Here is an 18,393-nt window from a genome sequence, read left to right on the forward strand (position 1 = left end):
CCTGAGTAAGGTCTGATCTTGTGCAAGTGTGCGTGAGGCTCTGATGAAACTTGATGTTACCGATGCTTTCGTAGTCTTGCTAAGTATTACGGATGTGTGTAAGGTAAAGGGGGCTTCCTTACGTTGTGCTGCATATGGCATAGCGATCGCAGTGGATTAGCATATCTTCATAGTGAGACTGCGTGCGTAATCGCTATTGCAATCGCAGTTGCGATCCGTACTGTATCAGGCCCCAAATGTGGTGATTGCATTCTGCACTGGTGGGTGTCAGCATTCTGCTCTGGTGGGTGTCAGCATTCTGCACTGGTGGGTGTCAGCATTGTACAGAACATCAGCTTTTTCCTTATTTTAAGGTTACTATAACTAGAAAGTTTATTTTTATAGGATGAAATGAAAAGGCATTTTTGTCTGCTTAGTTTTTTTTTATATCGCTCATATTGCTGAAATTAACTTAAAAACGTAAAGGTGGACTCAGAGGCTTCTTCTTGTGGTTAGTTCCGAAAGGCATCTGCAATTGTCTCCGCAAAACTTAAGGTGCCCATCCACTATGCGATTAAACCTAGCGATTGAGCGATAACGACCATCGTTATCGTTCAATCGCTTGGAAATCGTCCTCAAGTCGTGCAGTAAAATGCCCTAAACGACCAGTGATGTGCGATCCCGCTGGTTGTTTGCGTCGTCTGGTTTTGCCCGTCAATTAGTCGTTATTGAACATCGTTATCGTCCATGCATCGGTGCGCGTTTTCAAAGCCGGAACGAACAACGACCAACATATATAGATTTAAATAAATATTTCAGCCCACTTTTATTAACAACTGCTTTGAAAATCGTTGGTCTATGGCAGTAAGTTGCACACTACACAAGATTTTAAAATTGCAAAGGCACACTATCCAGCTATGCACTGTGCGTGACCAATGAAAAACATACACATTGGCTCCCCCATAAAAACATACACACATATTGGCCTCCTTTAGGAATAAAACACACTACATTGGCCTCCTTTAGGAATAAAACACACTACATTGGCCTCCTTTAGGAATAAAACACACTACATTGGCCTCCTCAGGAATAAAACACACTACATACAAGTGTGCTGAGCTGACTGCTGCGGCACACTTGACAACATGACACAGTGGTTGAAAAACAGTGGTCTATGGCCTTTGGTCCTGTTGTGCAAACGTTCACAAATCGTTCATGCACATGAACGATAACGATCATCAGGATTGATGAACGATTTGTGAAGATCTTTTGATCTTTCAGGGACAAGTCTGCTAGTGGATGGGCAGCATTACTTCCGTATTATTATCTTCAGATATGTCCCATTAATTAACTCTTTCCCTGACAGTTGAAGCAGTAAGACTGAAAAACATTTGACCGTCATATTCTAACTAAATAATATATAACTCTTCTTTTGTATATTTGGGGCAGTTACTGCAACAGGAATCTTAAAAAAAAGTAGGAATCTCAAGGTATACTAGAAGTAGCGGGACCCCACATGTACCCCCCACCCCACCTACAGTATACAGTACATATTGGTATCACAGTTGTGGATAATTTACATTGAGTCTCAGTAATTGCAGTCATCTCACAATAAAATTCCCAGGGCAATCTTTTTTTTCTTTTAACGAAGCTCTGCCAGCAGCAGTGTGGCAACAGGTACAGCGCTGCTGCTGTGAGAGCTGCTCCTGGCTGTGGAGACAGTAGACAAGCAGAATTGCTCCCCGCGCTGTACAAGAGGAGGCTTCAGAGTCTGCCCCTGCTGCAGGAGTACAGGTAGGGCCTGCGCTACTGCCTCATAGTGGTGCGGGGGTGGAAGCACACAGTGGGCACGGCCATGGGGGTAGTGCTGACAACAGGGAGAGGGACCCCGTGTTTTAAGTGCCCCGGGTCCCTAAAAGGCTTAATTCGGCCCTGAGCCTTCTTCATCACAACATTAGATTGGTACCTAGAAGCTCTCACTGCTGATGCACCTACAGTAAATAATGCTGTAACAACCACTAGGCTTTTTCTAAACAAAGTGCTCCCCCACAGTCAGGGCAACCTGGGCAAACATTATACAGACTAAAGATTTTTATAACCATAGAAAACAAAGGTATCCAAGGGCTGCAGTCATCTTTAATGCTCCCAGGACACCTTGAATACAAAATAGGGAGAAGACAGCAGATAGGTAGGGTAGCTTAGCTTTTGGGCCTGTAGCTGTAGCCTTATTTTATGTTTTTACAACAAACTAGCACCATAGATTTCTTACAGTACATGCCTATTACCACTGAAATGTAGTTATTCTATGCTGCTGAGGATTGTAAGATGATTTAATGTAATATACATTAGTCCGGGGATGGACACTGATTGGTAATGACAAAAATCTCAATCTCCATTACCAAAAGATATTTAGGCTTTTTTCCAAGTAGTCAATTTTATAATTTCCTCCCCACACTTAATTATAGAAGAAAGCTACTGATACATAGCTGCCAAGGACTTTAATTTCGACTGTGTCTGGTTTCAAGATCAAATACTACAGTGGTTTCATATGCTGAAATATAAGCTGTCTAGGAGGTACATTACAGCAGCTGGCTTTTATCTTCCAGAAAGACAGAGAGGTGAAAAAAAGAAAACTCAGCTAATAATAAGCAAACCAGTAAAAGAGATATAACAAGAGGAAATTTAACAAAAGAGAAGTGGTAGCAGATACAGTACTTCGGTGAGGTACTGTAAAAAAATCCGAAAGTAATATAAAATACATTACATAAAGCAGAATAAGCAAACTTGTTTATAGACAAATTACAAAATAATTCTATGCCCCTGTCCTTTCAAGCCTTTGGATTACATTAGCTATGTTTATGACCCAACAATCTGGAGTACCTATGAAAGGGAACTATCCCATTCCACATAAGCTCATTCAGTTTCACACAAACTAACTTTTGGCTTCTGCAGGAATGAATATGGCCCTGTGTTCCTCTGCAAAGCAAGGAATGTCTCTACAACTATCCCTCTCCACCAATTTCAATAAACTTACTATGCAAAATAAAATGCACTTAGGCACAATAGTGTGCTACTCCGTAACTAGCAAGGAACAATCTAACTCTGTCCAACTCCTCCCATGGGGTGGTGCAGACTTTTGCTGCTCTGCAAGTTCACCATCTTACTTCATACATAGCACTATGATGTGGACAACCAGTGCCTCTACCCACCCTGTCCAGGGGCAAAGTGATATGAGTCTATTGTGCTCCTTCATGCAATCAGTGTAGTGTGGTGACTAATAGCATGACAGAAATAGGGACAGGAGAGAGAGAAGAGTCAATATACTCTCCTGCCCCTAGTTCTGCCACTATGTCAGTCACTATGCATGCTACTGTAGGTCAGCAAAGCAATCATAGAGGGTAGAGGAGCAGTAGAGGGGGTTAGGGTTGCATAAAATTGGATTTAAAAAACAAAAATCAAAAACGGATTTGATTTAAATTAGATTTTTTTTGTTTTAAATAGGATTTTTTATTAAATTGTTTTTTAAGTAAACGTTTTACATTTTTAAACGTTTATTAAAAAAAAAAAAAAAAATCCTATTTAAATCAAATAAATCCGTTTTTGATTTTTTTTTTTAAATACAATTTTATGCAACCCTGGTTCCTGTTATTGAAAATACAAGTAGTGATATTTAGAGTACATTTTAAAAATCAAGAGATACACAAATCTCTGGGTTGAAATATTCAACACTACTTTAAATAAGTCCTCTCCGAGAGAAGCCCAGAGAGTAGATGCAGGTGACAGGTTTGGGGGCAGTTCAACAATGTTTAAATGTTTAAGACAGGATGTCTATCTTGAGCAAGATTCACGTCACCATATGAATTCCTAAAAGATATCTTTGAAGCAATGTCAGTACTCTGAGCACCACACAACACAGCAAACAAACCGTCCTTACCATTGATGGATCCCCATCTGTAGCAATCTCAATGCACTTTTACCACTCTTCATCATATAACGTGTGGAAAATGTTATGCAAATTGTTTGATCAGTGTATATTATCTACTCTTACACAGGGGCCTTGTCACCTTAATATGCAATGTTTGCATCATTTTCATTGATGGTATCACATTTATATTACATATTGTTTTTACCTCACAAAAGGTATCCAACTACAACAGACAAAACAAACAACAACTAAAGTAGCACAACTGTGGATTGTATACAACATTGTTGTATTTAGGGACAACTTATCATTAGAGCAAATAGTGATCTGCAGGCAATGCAGATTTGTGTAAAAGAAAACCCCAATAAGATGGAAAAAGCACAAGATATCTACCATCACAAAACGCAGGGGCTTTTGCATTCTTCTTGTGCAAAAGAAGCAATTCTTGAAGCATGGGCAGTTTGAGTAGATTAAGTCATGTCACAGAACAGTTGTGCTCACCTTTTGCAATGTGCAATGAGTGCTGTCTCGAAGAAAAGGCAATAAATTTGGCCGATCATATTCCGCATATAGGCTGATTTGCTGGTCATGATATCTTTGACCTTTGTGATGGTCTCTCTTAAATAGTTTGTGCAGATACTGGAAGCAGAAAAAAAACAAAATTATAATTTTTTAAAATCATATAATGCATTGCTGTTAATAGTTATTTCATATTCCAAGGTTTAAGCAACCTGTAAATAGAATTTATGTTTTGAAGACATGTCAATTACTTATTTAACCATTACTGTTGCTATTACTGTGACTGTGCTGTAGCCCCACCTGAAGGCTGTAAAAAGGTACCACAAATACACACTGTATAAAATATATGAATGTAGTGTTTTCTGTAATACTTGACAATACAGATGCGTCCTCTACACTATTGCTGAAGTCGCGCTAAACAGCCCTTCTCGGCATGCAAGGTCACGGGTCACTCGGCTTCTCTTTCGCTCGAATGTGTGTCTCAGTCGCAACGCAATGTGACAAAACCAATTCACAAGACTGCTCTGATTAATCTGATATGTAACTCCTGTATTTCTGTGTCCATCTGAATCAGTGGCCACAGCTATTTTTTATGCAAAGTTCCGTTGTGCAGATTCAGACTCAGTTGCACACAGACATACAAGTGTCGCATATCAAATTAATCAGTGCAATCTCGTGAAGAATTTTTTCGCATTGTGCTGCGGCTATGACACATTAAAACGATAAAGACGCTACACCACTTGGTGAAGCTCGCTTGCACCTGGAATCTTGCGCCACATGGTGTATTGAGACTTTTTTTTGCGCCATCGGCGAAAACAGACGTTTTTTGAAAAATAAAATTGCAACATTTTTGCCAAAAAAATGGCAAACAGGCGAAAATGGAGAAAAAATATGGAGAAAAGTTTTCTCCATCCCAGACCAGGAGAAAAAAAAAAGCAAAATCCCTATTTTTGGCTAAAAATGTGGGGATATCTTTTAGAACCCTTTGGATACCCCCCTAATGATAAATTACCCCCAATATTTTGCATAAGTTGCGTACTTTGACGAAAAACGACCGCGCAAATTTTGTGTGGAAAAAAAAAAATCGCTGAAAATGATAGAAAGCTATTTTTTTTCCAGGAAATTACTGTCCCATTTAAATTGGGGGTACGTTAAAATGAGTACAAGTAAAACTCGCACTGAGATATTTTGCTAAATGTAAAGCTCATATCATCGCCATTCAAGAGACCCATTTCCAACAATCCGCCCCCCCTCGATTGTCTAATTTGAAATTTCCCATTTGCTATACCTCCAACGGCCCTTCCAAAAAAGCAGGAGTGGCAATTCTTTTTTCTAATACAAGTAACTTTATTTTGGAAAAACAAATACAGGATAAGGAGGGTCGTTACCTTATACTTATAGGTAAGTTAGATAATGTCCCAGTGACAATTGCATCAATTTATGCCCCAAACACAAAACAAATATCATTTATTAGGAAATTTTGCACGACTCTCCAAAAGTATAAAAAAGGGATTTTGCTATTATTAGGAGATTTTAATATCGCCCCGGATCCGTTATGGGATAAATCCTCATATAAAACTAAAATGAGTCCTCAATTCTCCCAAGATAATTATCAGGGCTTCAGACGAATACTTAGCGAATATGAGCTCTACGATGTATGGAGGGCAGGTCATCCTGGCGAGAAGGACTACACCTTTTATACGCAGGTGCACAAATCCTATTCCCGCATTGATCTTGCCCTGGCGAATAAATGGTCCTTGCCTTACATTAAACAATCATCAATTATACCTGTAGCTTGGTCAGACCATGCAGCACTGTCTATTGATTGGGATATAAATAGATTGAGACCTCCTCCGGGCCCCTGGCGTTTGGGAGAATACCTTCTGGCTCATACGGAATCTAAACAATTAATATCAAATGCCCTATCCATGTTTCTGGAAAACAACAAACCAGAGATACCTCCTCATTTACTTTTTGGTGTTCGCTAAAAGCAGTTCTTTGGGGGTTCAGCTATTCAGGCAGCAGCCCGCCTACATAAGGCGTCTATCCTCCAACAAGCAAATATCGAGTGTCGACTAGCAGACTTAGATTCTAAACATAAACTTAACCCAAATGACTATACAATTTATAGGGAATTGCTTCATGTTAGAGCTGAATGGAACACTTTGGCACTTAAAAAAGTCCCATCAGACAATGTTTAAACTACACCAAAAGCTCTATACTCAGGGAGACAGGGCGGGTCGTTTGCTAGCACGAAAGTTAAGAGGGAAAAGAGCGAAAGAAAGTATAAGAATGATTTCCAATATCAAAGGTACCAAACTCACAGATCCCTATGCTACAGCGGAATCCTTCGCGCAGTATTATTCCTCCCTTTACAATTTAAAAGATGACCCTATGACTCCCCAACCATCATTAATCCAGATTGACGATTTTCTTAGTAAAGTGGATCTACCATCCCTGGATGCCGACGCTTTGAACGCACTAACAGATCCCTGGTCTGAAGAAGAAATATTATCTGTTATTAAATCCCTTCCCTTAGATAATGCACCGGGACCAGACGGTTATATAAACAAATTCTTCAAATGCTTTCAAGATACTTTGTCTCCTATTTTAGCGCAATTGTTTAATGATATTTTGTCTGGGGGCTCCTTCCCGAGAGAAATGTTAGAGGCAAGAATAGTAGCTTTTCCCAAACCAGGTAAGAATTTGACATCCATGGCTAATTACAGGCCAATCGCACTCCTCAATATGGATATTAAAATATTCGCTAAACTCCTAGCGAACAGACTTAACCCATTGCTACCAACTTTAATACATCAAGACCAGGTAGGATTTGTGACAGGAAGGCAGGGACCAGACAATACGAGGAAGGTGATCAATATAATTGAATCTTTTTCCAGCTTTGACCAGCCTCTCCTACTTCTATCACTAGACGCAGAAAAAGCGTTTGATAGATTGAATTGTAAATATTTAAAAGCAGTATTGGTCAAATTTGGTATTAAGGGAAATTTTCTAACATCAATTCTTGCATTATATTCATCTCCTTCGGCCAGAGTCTTTGTTAATGGCATTCTATCTTCCCCTTTCCTGATCACAAATGGTACGAGACAAGGATGCCCCCTATCCCCACTGGTGTTCGCTATGGCGATCGAACCATTAGCAGAAGCCATCAGAAATGACCATAATATTGCAGGCCCCATCCTTTATGGCAAAATGTACAAAACAAGCCTGTTTGCCGATGACATCCTGCTGACACTTACAGATCCGATGATTTCCTTAGCTGCCCTACATAGCTTGTTGAAAGAATTATCTGGGGTCTCTTACTATAAGTTGAACTGCTCCAAAACGGAGGCACTCCCTATCAATTTCACACAACATTTACTGGCTTCTCTTAAAGCAAATTATACATATGCTTGGCAGGACCATTCTATTAAATATTTAGGAATTCACTTAACAGCCACTACCAATAGCTTAATAGCAGCTAATTACCTACCATTGATACGACAATTGTCGTTATTATTCAAGGATTGGATGATGTCCAATATATCATGGATGGGCAGACTCTCTACCCTAAAGATGGTGGTACTACCAAAGTTATTGTATTTTTTTCGAACATTGACAATATTAATCCCCCACTATGTTCTCATTAAGATCCAAAATCTCTTCTCTTCTTATATATGGAAGGGTAAGAAACCTAGGCAAGCAAGGAAAATATTATCTTTACCCAAGACCGAGGGAGGCGTGGGACTCCCGGACCTACACTGGTACCAAATAGCGTCTGTATTAACACAAGTGAACTCTTGGTTCTCAAATGGGAAATTGATGCCATGGGTCCAGTTGGAATGGGATATGGCTTCCCCATTTCCACTCACAGACTGTCTCTGGTTACCATCTCATGTTAGGATCCCGTGGATTGAAAAATGTACAGCGATATCCACAACCAAGAAAGCCTGGTTAGAAATGATAAATGCGACACCAGAGGTTAATCTTCCCTCCACGGGTTTTTCACTGGAGGGATTGGCCGCTTTAATACCGAATTTAAGTTTTGAGACCTGGAGATCACAGGGTATTCTATCACTTAAAGAAATTACATCATCCGGCACTCTTCAGCCATTTACCCAAATTAATGCTCAATTTCACACCTCTTTTAGAGAGTTTTATAAATATTTACAAATCAGACATTGGTTACAAAGTATAACCCCACCCCCATATATCATCTATGATCTTCCAAAACTTTTAGCTAATCAATTGAATAAAGTTAATAACAAAGGAGGTATTACATGGTGGTATTCTCAACTAATGACCCCCACGGAATTTAATAAATCCTCAACGATTTTGAAATGGGAAGCAGACCTTTCGTGTGTCTTCTCCGAAGAAGACTGCCGTATAATCTTTAAAAATAGTTATAAGGTTTCAAAATGTATGTCGCACATTGAACAATATTCCCAATTGCTACACCGACTATATTTACGCCTAAACTAATGCATATTATCTCACCATCTCACTCCAATTTATGTTGGCGGAATTGTGGCCATGTAGGCTCTTTATTCCACATATTTTGGACTTGCCCGTTTATTACCTCACTATGGAAAGAGGTTTTTATCTTAATATCAAAAATTTTAAAGATCACTATTTTTCCACATCCGGTTATAGCTATTTTTCATTTATACAAAGTAGATATGACCCCAAACGTTCGTTACTTAATGGGACACATCCTTATTGCCACTAAATTAATGCTAGCTCAACAATGGAGATCCCCTATAATTCCCACTTTGGAGGATATAGAAAAAAAAGTCCAAACTCACTATGAGTTTGAAACTGCTGGGGTGAATTATTCCTCAGCGTCATCAAACCCGCTGATTCAGTGGTTTAATTGGTCTGACTACTGGTCCTCAAAATCCAAACCTTGAGAACCAAAAATTTTGAGTTGAGGATAGGTTCCCGAATTTAAGTAGATCAAGGGCTACTATACGGAGAGTTACCCTGTCCCTTCTACGGCCCTGACCATTTGGAAGACCCTAATCTACCTAGTAATCTATATCTCATCAGTCTAGCGGCCTACCATCAGCGATCACTAGATTAAAGTATTGTAATTTCTTATTGATGGACGAGAACAGTTGTTAGTTCTGAACTGTATTTCTATTATTATATTAAATTTGTTAGCTTCTTTTAGCAAACGTTGTACCTAATTCTCTTTTTCTGTTTCTGTGTTCCCCCACCCTTTTTTGTTTCTGTATCCCAGACCCAACCTCAATAATTTTTGAAGTAATAAAAAATTTTATGTTTAAAAAAAATGAGTGCAAGTATATTTCTTAAAAATGCAATTTTAAAAACCATAAAAACCGCCTGCTGCGATTGCGTGCGATGTTTAAAACACTTGACGTAAAAAAAGAAATCCCCACATTTTTAGCCAAAAATAGGGATTTTGCATTTTTTTTTCTCCTGGTCTGGGATGGAGAAAACTTTTCTCCAGTTTTTTTTTTAAATTTTTCGCCTGTTTGCCGTTTTCGCGATTTTTTGTGTGAAAACTTCGCCTTTTTGGTGAAAAACGGGCGTTTTCGCCAATGGCGAAACAACGTCCATTTTCTACGGTGGCAAAAGAAACGCCCGTTTTCACCGCTAATTGAATACGGCCCTAGGTGGGATATGTACGAAGATTCGTTTCTTGGTCGATTTGGTGTTTTTCTGCAATATCCATTGCCCAAATCGACAGGTATTCGCAGGTGAAACACTACTTAACACACCAATTCGGCACAATATACCTTTTGACAAAACATTGGATCATTACCATAGACTCGAATACAAGTCATAGATTTACTAAGAATTGTGTGGTCAAATACGATAAAATCACATTAAAATCGTAGCACAATACACTACATAAATAGACCAGTGTGTGAGCAGCGTATTTGCTTGCAGGCTTTGGTATTAAAGTGTGTAATTAAAGGGTTAATTTAAAAAAAAAAGTGTGTGGGGGTCTCCCCCAAAAAGCATAAACAGTCTTGGGCCTTTTAGCCTGGTCTAGTAATGGAAAATAGAAGGAAAAACCGGGGTGGAGTCCCCCCCTATTTTCCATTAACCAGCACTGGGCTAAACCAGCCAGGGTGGTAATGCCATAGCACATACTTTCCGACTTTGGGAGGGTACGGGGTGCTGTCGGCCAGTTGCAGGAGACTTGCTTACTTTTCCAGGTGGCCGAGAGTGCCACCTGATTTCCGGGAGGGTAGGCAAGTATGCCACAGCAGGAAGAACCCATTTCAGTTCTTTGGGTACCCACTTTCCGAGGATTTCCAGCTCTGGGCTGACCAGTTTTGAGCTGGATTATGCTTTGGCAGGGGGACCCCACGCCAGAGGTGGATTGGGATGGAAAACCAGCCCGGGAAATTTCTGGAAGCAGCCCTAATGAGGCACGGGTCTGTGGAGGGGGTTTGGGATACTCCCTCCTCATAGGGCCTGATTCTGAGTCTGAGGCAGCCGCAGCCTTCCTTGCATCTTTTGTTGTCATCTGTGACTTTATGCTAATGCAGCTATAAAACTGCCATATAAGGTGCAAACAAGCCTGTGAGTACAAAGCGCTGTGGCTCTATTTTCAAACAAGGATCCAGCTTCCAATATCCTCTGGATGCGCTTTCTACTACTAGGCTTGTCTGCCTGTGATTACATGTACCAGCTTTTACATTTTCAGATATTTGTGTGATTTTTACTAAGTGAGAGTCTTCCTTACCTATATAGTGGTTCAACTAGCTAATACATAGCAACTGAAGTTTGGTGCAGGGCAAAATGTGAACTTCCCCGATCAAAAATTTATTATTATTAAACTGTATTTGCTAATTTGAGAAACCATTTGTATCAGCAATATGGTTTCTTTAGAATTGGTGCCTAAATGAAGATTATTGTTCCCAAGCCTTTTCCTTCTACTACGGCAAATTGTGGATAATCTCAAGCCACTTTCCCCAGTTCTCTTCAGCCTCATCCTCCCGTGTCTCTACAGCCTCATTCCCTTGTCTCTGCAGCTGCATCCTCCTTGCGTCCCTACAGCCCCAACTCCCTGGGTACTTTGAATAAATCACCGCTGTTCTCTAGATACAGCCTAACTTTTCAACCCACAATTCAGAGGTTATAGGGACAGGACAAAGGTAAAAGGGAAAGGACAGTGGGGACATGATAGAGGTGATAGGGCCAGTACAGAAGTGATAGGGCCAGGACAGAGGTGACAGGGACATGAAAGAAGTGATAGAGCCAGTACAGAGGTGACAGGTTCAGGACAGCATGCACAGTCCTGAATTCAGCACTGGTGGAAGGAGGAAGTTGGCAGCCTGAACCTGTAACCCCTAGTTCCAGCCCCACTCACAACTTGTTCTTGATCAGGATCTTGTTCTGGCTCAAATACAACAATAATAGACTACTCATTCCTGCATACTAGCCAGCCTGGCTAGTGTAAGTCAGTGGCAGTGCCTGAGCCTTTAAGTGTCCCCAGGTAGGCGCACACACACACACAATTCCATGCCAGCCCAGCAGCACATCATGCACCCTCACTTACCGTACTCAGCATCTTCCTGCTGCAGTGCTCCCCTTCTGGTCGCGGCTCCTCCCTGGCAGTCCCTGCTTTTGATTAGTGCGTGCGTGTGACGTCATGACATCACGCGTGCTGCACCAATATACAAGAAAAGACTATATTGCAAATACAGTGGCTAATGGAGATTACAGACAGGGCTCTTATGAACTGCAAATGCTGCCTGATCGTAGCTGAGCTCCAATCAAGGCAGCCGGCCCCCCAAAAGTGTGGGGCGGGCCGCAGGGAACCGGCCCAGCATGAACTCTCCCGAATTCTCGGTGGCCCAATCCGCCCATGCCCCACGCTGTGTGTCCCCGGGCTGTTTATGCTTTTGGGGAGGACCCCACACACTTTTTTTTTTTTAAATCAACCCTTCAATAACACTTTTTAACACCAAAGTCTGCCAAACACCAAAGGTGTTAAAAAAGATATATCCATAATGTAGAATATTTTAAAAACAATATAATTGAATAGATAATATGAAAGCTATTGGCCAGTACATTAAAGACATAAAAGAACAACTTATCTGACTATATTAAAGTAGTTCTGTTGGTGAGAAAATACTGTAGTGTACCAAAAAGATTAAACATACAGTACAGTAAAAGCTAAATCTTTAATCATTTTTGATACGCAAATATATTGCATCTTAAATTATTCTTCACTGATATTAATTACTGCACTAAAGGTGCCTTTTTTTGCTTTTATTCTGTATCACCATACTCACAACACGAGTATCCGCAAAATCCGCAGACACTCTAAAGTTGGCAATACACTGCATGATAATCGTACAAATCATACGTACAATGAAAGAACTGGTTTAAACAATTATTATTCAGTGTATGTTACTGAACGATGATCAGTCACAGCCTGAAACTGGCAGCAAAACGGTATGGATAATTTGGTTTAGTTTTCAAATCTGTCAGATCCATCTGACCATCATTTAGCCAATTTATCCATAGTATCCATAGAGCGAACACAATGATCTTGGTGGTCCCAAAAATGCTCAATTGGGTTCAAGTCCGGGGCATTAGGAGGCCAGGGAAGTACTTGGAAGTCTTGGTCGTGTTCGTCCAACTGTTGGACATTTCTAGCCATGTGACATGTCACATTGTCTTGCTGGAAGATCCCATCCACCCCAGATAAGACAATCAGCATGTATGGGTGTATGTGCTCTGCAAGGATGGATTAATAAAAAAATCGGTTGAGGGTGCCTTCCACATGGATGAGTGGGCCCAGAGAATGCCATGAAAACATTTCTCAGACCATAACGCGGCCACCACCAGTTTGTGTTCTTCCAGCAATAGTTACCGGGTGTTTGTTCTCCGATTTTTCTCATCTGACATGCCAAAGTCCATCTGTTCGATGAAGCAGAAAACATGACTCATCGGAGAAGGCAACCCTTCGCCAATTAGCGGAGATCCAATTTGGATACAGGCATGAAAATTAAAGCCTTTTCCATAAATGCACCTTTGTTTGCATAGGTGCAGTGACCATCCATTTGCTTTGGAGCCCTTTACGCAGCAGGGTTCGTTGAACTGTCATTTTAGACACACGTCTGGTGGCCCCCAGGTTCATTATGATGGTGAGCTGCTCTACTGTAGCATGTCGGTTGGCCCTCACGCACCTTCGTAGCAGACGTTCACCTCTCACATCAATGGCCCACGGTACTTCGTAGTTTCCACGTCGGTTATTCGCAATGGCGCCATTTCTCCAGTCATGATACACCTTCACCACAGCAGCACGCAAACAGCTCACAAACTGCGCTGTTTCAGAAATACTGTCACCCTCGGCCCGAAAGCCAATAATCATCCCTTTTTGCTTAATGGGACTCAACTGTGTATATATTAAATTAGACTAAGTTACATTTCCTCTTAATGAAGTACAGCTGCAGGTTGCATAGTTTAGTTTCAATGTCACTGGAGACGCTAGAGCTGGGAACTCTACTCATTTTTTTTAATCACTAAACCATTGAGAAACCCAACTACAAAATGGTGAAATACGGGCATGCAAACACTAAACTCTTGCTGGAAATATAAGAGGTTATCAGATATATAGTCATAGGTATAGTATTGGATGTGTTTTGGATAGGTTTAACCAAGGCTATTAAGCTGCTTCAAGAAACTAGACATGTGCAATGATTAATGGTCACTATGATTTATAGCATTACTCTATTTCTATGGGTGGATGGCTTCTATATACAACAAACATACAGTTGTTGTAGTTGGTCAAATAACTATTACATTTAAACGGTTTTTAGTTTTCATCTTTATATAGCAAAAACAAAACTGCTATTAAATCAAATAAAATTACACTCTAGTTACAGTTATTCCTCTACGGTTTCTCATAGTATATATAAAATTTTTCATTAAGTCACAATTATTGTAAACTTTAATCTAAAACTTGTAGCCCATAAAATGAACATATAAATGTATATAATTCCCTTCACAATCATCCACTGTTTTTCAATAAAATTGTTCAGTTGCAGTCCTAATACATACTGTATAACCAAGTGCCAATCCTCCTGATACACATAATATTTTAATATTTCAAACTACTTCCTTCTAGCGAGAGAGTAGAGAGCTGTAAACAACACTGTATGCACAGCTATTTTAGCACACCAGACAAGCACCAAGCTTGAGCAAAACAATATACAGTAGAGTGTTCCCTTGGACAATGAGTGACATCTAGAGACTTGATTAAAGAATGCAATGCTGCAGAGAGCTACATACCAAATGTAGAGATCTAAGGGCTGCAGTATCACAGAAAACATTATTTAGGCAGTAGTCTCAGTAAGCGCTACTAATGCGGAAGATGATTTCATTATTAAACAGCATAACATTTCATTTTTAGAGTGGATGCTAGAATGCATCCTACTTTTTAATATATTTTGCTATTTTCATGTACAGACTCATGTGTACACAGATATACATGTGTCACATATCAAATTAATCAGCTGAGTCTGTTCATGCGTAATTGGTGAAAAAAGATGCCCGGCGCAGCAGTCTCATGGGACCTGGTGTCTCACTCACAGCAGGGAAGTCGCGCTGCGTGGCATATTGAGGTTAGATGTATGAGTACACATCTTTGAACTCTGGAAAATCTCTATTCTATGGCTGTTGTATGTGCCAGCTTTTTTTGTCTTTTCATGACTGTTCAACCAGTATTTTAAAGTTAGGTCCTGTAATGAGAATGAAATTTCAAGAAATATTTTCCTCCCTAATGTTGAGTGTATTGGAGGTAGTACAATTGTACATACATGAGTGTGGCCAGAGCCCGACCATACGTGATTAAAATGGCTGCCACGGCACTGTAGAGATTAACCCTCATGCAGCAGCACTATTTTTAAAAGGACCTTTAGGCGCAGGGTGCCACGTACTGCAAATGTATATGTAATGTGTTTGAACATGTTATATTCAATGTGCTGTGCGCAGTTGTGGAAATGTATTTTTAAATGTACATACAGCCTATGCACTTATAAGGAATGTTACTAACAGGAGAAATGGCTCCACCAACGTGGTTTTTACCCCAGCTGATGGCATTCAGTTTTTTGGTGTCTTGGAACTTGTTGGACATCTCACTAAAGGCTCCAGGTAGTCCGCGGATTAACCAGGACTGGTCGCATGCACGCTCTTCGACCGGATATGCTTTGAATTATATCTTTGCAATTTCTTTATGTTCTTAAAGTATATCCGTTACTTGTGTCTCTTACAGTATTGCTATTATCATTTGATTTTGTCTGTCTCTTTAATGCTATAAGTTTATCTTTGACTATGGTTATATATATATTATTTATTTACAGGGTCTCAAAGGCTGTTTAACGATGTACTATTTCAATATATTTGCATTTATTACCATGGCCGACAAAATGTCCCAACTGTTAACAGACCGACCTATTCTACTGTCCCGCCGAAGAGCTATAAAAAGTTGGGACTCAGATCTTTTCTCCTTGTTCATTTCATTGCTATTCATAGTTCTCTGTTTCATTCTGTTGTTATGTACATGCATGTCAAAGCAGATAATCTCCCTTTAGTAAGTTCCACAGATGCTGGGACACAATTTATCTAGAAATATGTACGGTTAGTTTTTATATGGAGTGATGGAGGTCCGTTATCTCCTCCACATACCTCAATATGCCGCCTTCGGAGGTGGCCCTCTATAGTTCCTCTTAGGTACTATTTCCACCCCTATTTTGTTCATATTCCCTTCCTACTATTTTTGTTTTCTTTTTGCCCTTTTGATATTAGAAAGTCCTGATCCTCTGCTGAGGTTTTATTTTATTTTCCCTTTCCTCTGGTACACTAATCTTTTTTCTTTCTAAGATGTTTCGACTTACAACATGTTCTTGTTTCTCCTTAATGGTTAATGTACTTTCGTTAAATGTTAAAGGCCTTAACTCCTCTAATAAGAGGAAATTGGCCCTTCGCTATTTTGCTGAATCTAAGGCTCATGTTATTGCTTTACAGGAAACCCACTTCCCACAGTCCTCCCCCCCAGTTATCTGATTTTAAATTCCATCATTGCTATATGTCTAATGGGCCCTTTAAAAAGGAAGGGGTTGCTACACTTTTTTCCAGTTCCTGTAACTTCGTTTTGGAGGACCAGGTGAAGGACCGGGAAGGCAGGTATTTAATACTTATAGGACGATTGGATGATAAACTAGTCACAATAGCGTCAGTGTATGCTCTCAACACTAAACAACCCACCTTTGCCAAGAAATTTTGCAATGTTCTCCAATCTTGTAGTGTAGTGAGCCTAGGATATTTTAATATGGTCATTAATCACTCCCTTGACAAATCTACTACTAAAATTAAAACTCGTTCCCACTCTACCCATGATCATTCTCTCAGTTTTAGGCATATTTTATGTGAATATGACCTATATGATGTCTGGAGAGCCAAACACCCAGGTGAGAGAGATTATACCTTCGTTTCTCACGTTGATAGCTCCTATTCCCGTATTGATTTGGCCCTTCAGATAAGTGGACCCTGCAACATATTAAACAATCCTCCATTTTACCAGTAACGTGGTCTGACCATGCGGCATTAAGCCTTTGATGGGATGTTACACGTTTTTGGACCCTTCCAGGTCCCTGGCATTTGGGAGAACTCTTACTTTCGGACCTAGAAGCTAAACAAACTCTTTCCTAAACTCTCTCTTTATTCTTAGAAACGAATAAACCGTAAGACACTTTCCACTTTACATTTTGGTGCTCCCCAAAGACAGTGGTTAGAGGGTCGGCTAGCCAAGCAGCGGCGCGCCTACGTAAGGCAGCTATGTTTCACCATGTACTCCCGTTTAGCTGATTTAGAATCTAAACATAAGCTTGCCCCGACTAATGACAAACTTTACCGGAACTTCTTAAGAGTTTGAGAGGAATGGAACACTTTAACTTTGAGAGAGGTTCACAAGACCCTGTTTAAATTAAATTAAAGCAGAAGTTTTATGTCCAGGGGGACAAGGCAGGGCGTCTACTTGCGAGGAAACGAAGGGGGAAACGGGCAAAGGGACAAATTAAATTAATCACTAGTTTAAAGGGCATGAAGGTAACGGACCCCTCTGATATAGCTGATGCCTTTGCGAAGTATTGTTCCACTTTGTACAATTTATATGCAGACTCTATGGTTCCCCAACCAACGATGGCTGAAATAGAAGAATTTTTGAAATATATTAACCTGTCATCTTTAGATGCAGACAAACACCGCTCTCTTGAGCGCCCCTGGTCCAGCGAGGAAGTTGAATCCATAATTAAATCCCTTCCTTCGGAGAGGGCCCCTGGTCTTGATGGATATATCAACACATTTTATAAATGTTTTAAGGATACTCTAACCCAGATCCTGGTTCCAGGGTCCTTTCCTAAAGAAATGCTCGAAGCAAGAATTGTTGCATTCCCTAAACCGGGAAAAGTTTTGGTTTTGTTATCTAATTATCATCCGATTGCACTTCTCAATACGGATGTCAAAATCTATGCGAAATTAATAGCGAATAGGCTTAACCATTTACTTCCTTCACTTATCCATCAGGACCAGGTAGGATTTGTTCAAGGCCATCAATCTCCTGACAACACTAGAAGAGTTGTTGATGTCGTCGATGCCTTCTTGGGGCTCGGTGAGCCTCTTTTATTGTTCTCATTGGATGCAGAGAAGGCATTTGACAGGTTGCACTGGGGATATCTTCATGCTGTTCTTCATAAATTTGGTTTTAGAAGTCTAGCTCTGTCTTCGATTCTTGCACTGTACTCAAGACCAGCGGCCGCAGTATTCGTTAATGGTATACAGTCTTCCTCCTTTCCAATAACGAATGGCACACACGAAGGCTATCCACTTTCCCCACTGGTGTTTGTGCTGGCGATCAAACCCCTAGCAGAGACTATTAGGTCTAACTATTCTATACGAGGCCCTGCTCTATTTGGACAAACATTTAA

The 18,393-nt window shown here is 40.3% G+C and overlaps 1 protein-coding gene across 1 annotated transcript in view; it reads right to left on the minus strand.

The window, feature by feature from the left end:
- VPS41 (VPS41 subunit of HOPS complex) overlaps positions 1-18,393 on the minus strand; it is a 307,161-nt gene that overhangs the window by 48,185 nt on the left and 240,583 nt on the right. The window contains exon 22 of the mRNA XM_088478142.1: positions 4,403-4,540. Within this exon, the coding sequence (XP_088334268.1) occupies positions 4,403-4,540 (138 nt within the window). The remainder of the gene's footprint in view (positions 1-4,402; positions 4,541-18,393) is intronic.

Source organism: Taudactylus pleione, unplaced genomic scaffold (assembly GCF_031769625.1).
Source record: "Taudactylus pleione unplaced genomic scaffold, aTauple2 ptg000208l, whole genome shotgun sequence".
NCBI classification, from domain to species: Eukaryota; Metazoa; Chordata; class Amphibia; order Anura; family Myobatrachidae; genus Taudactylus; species Taudactylus pleione.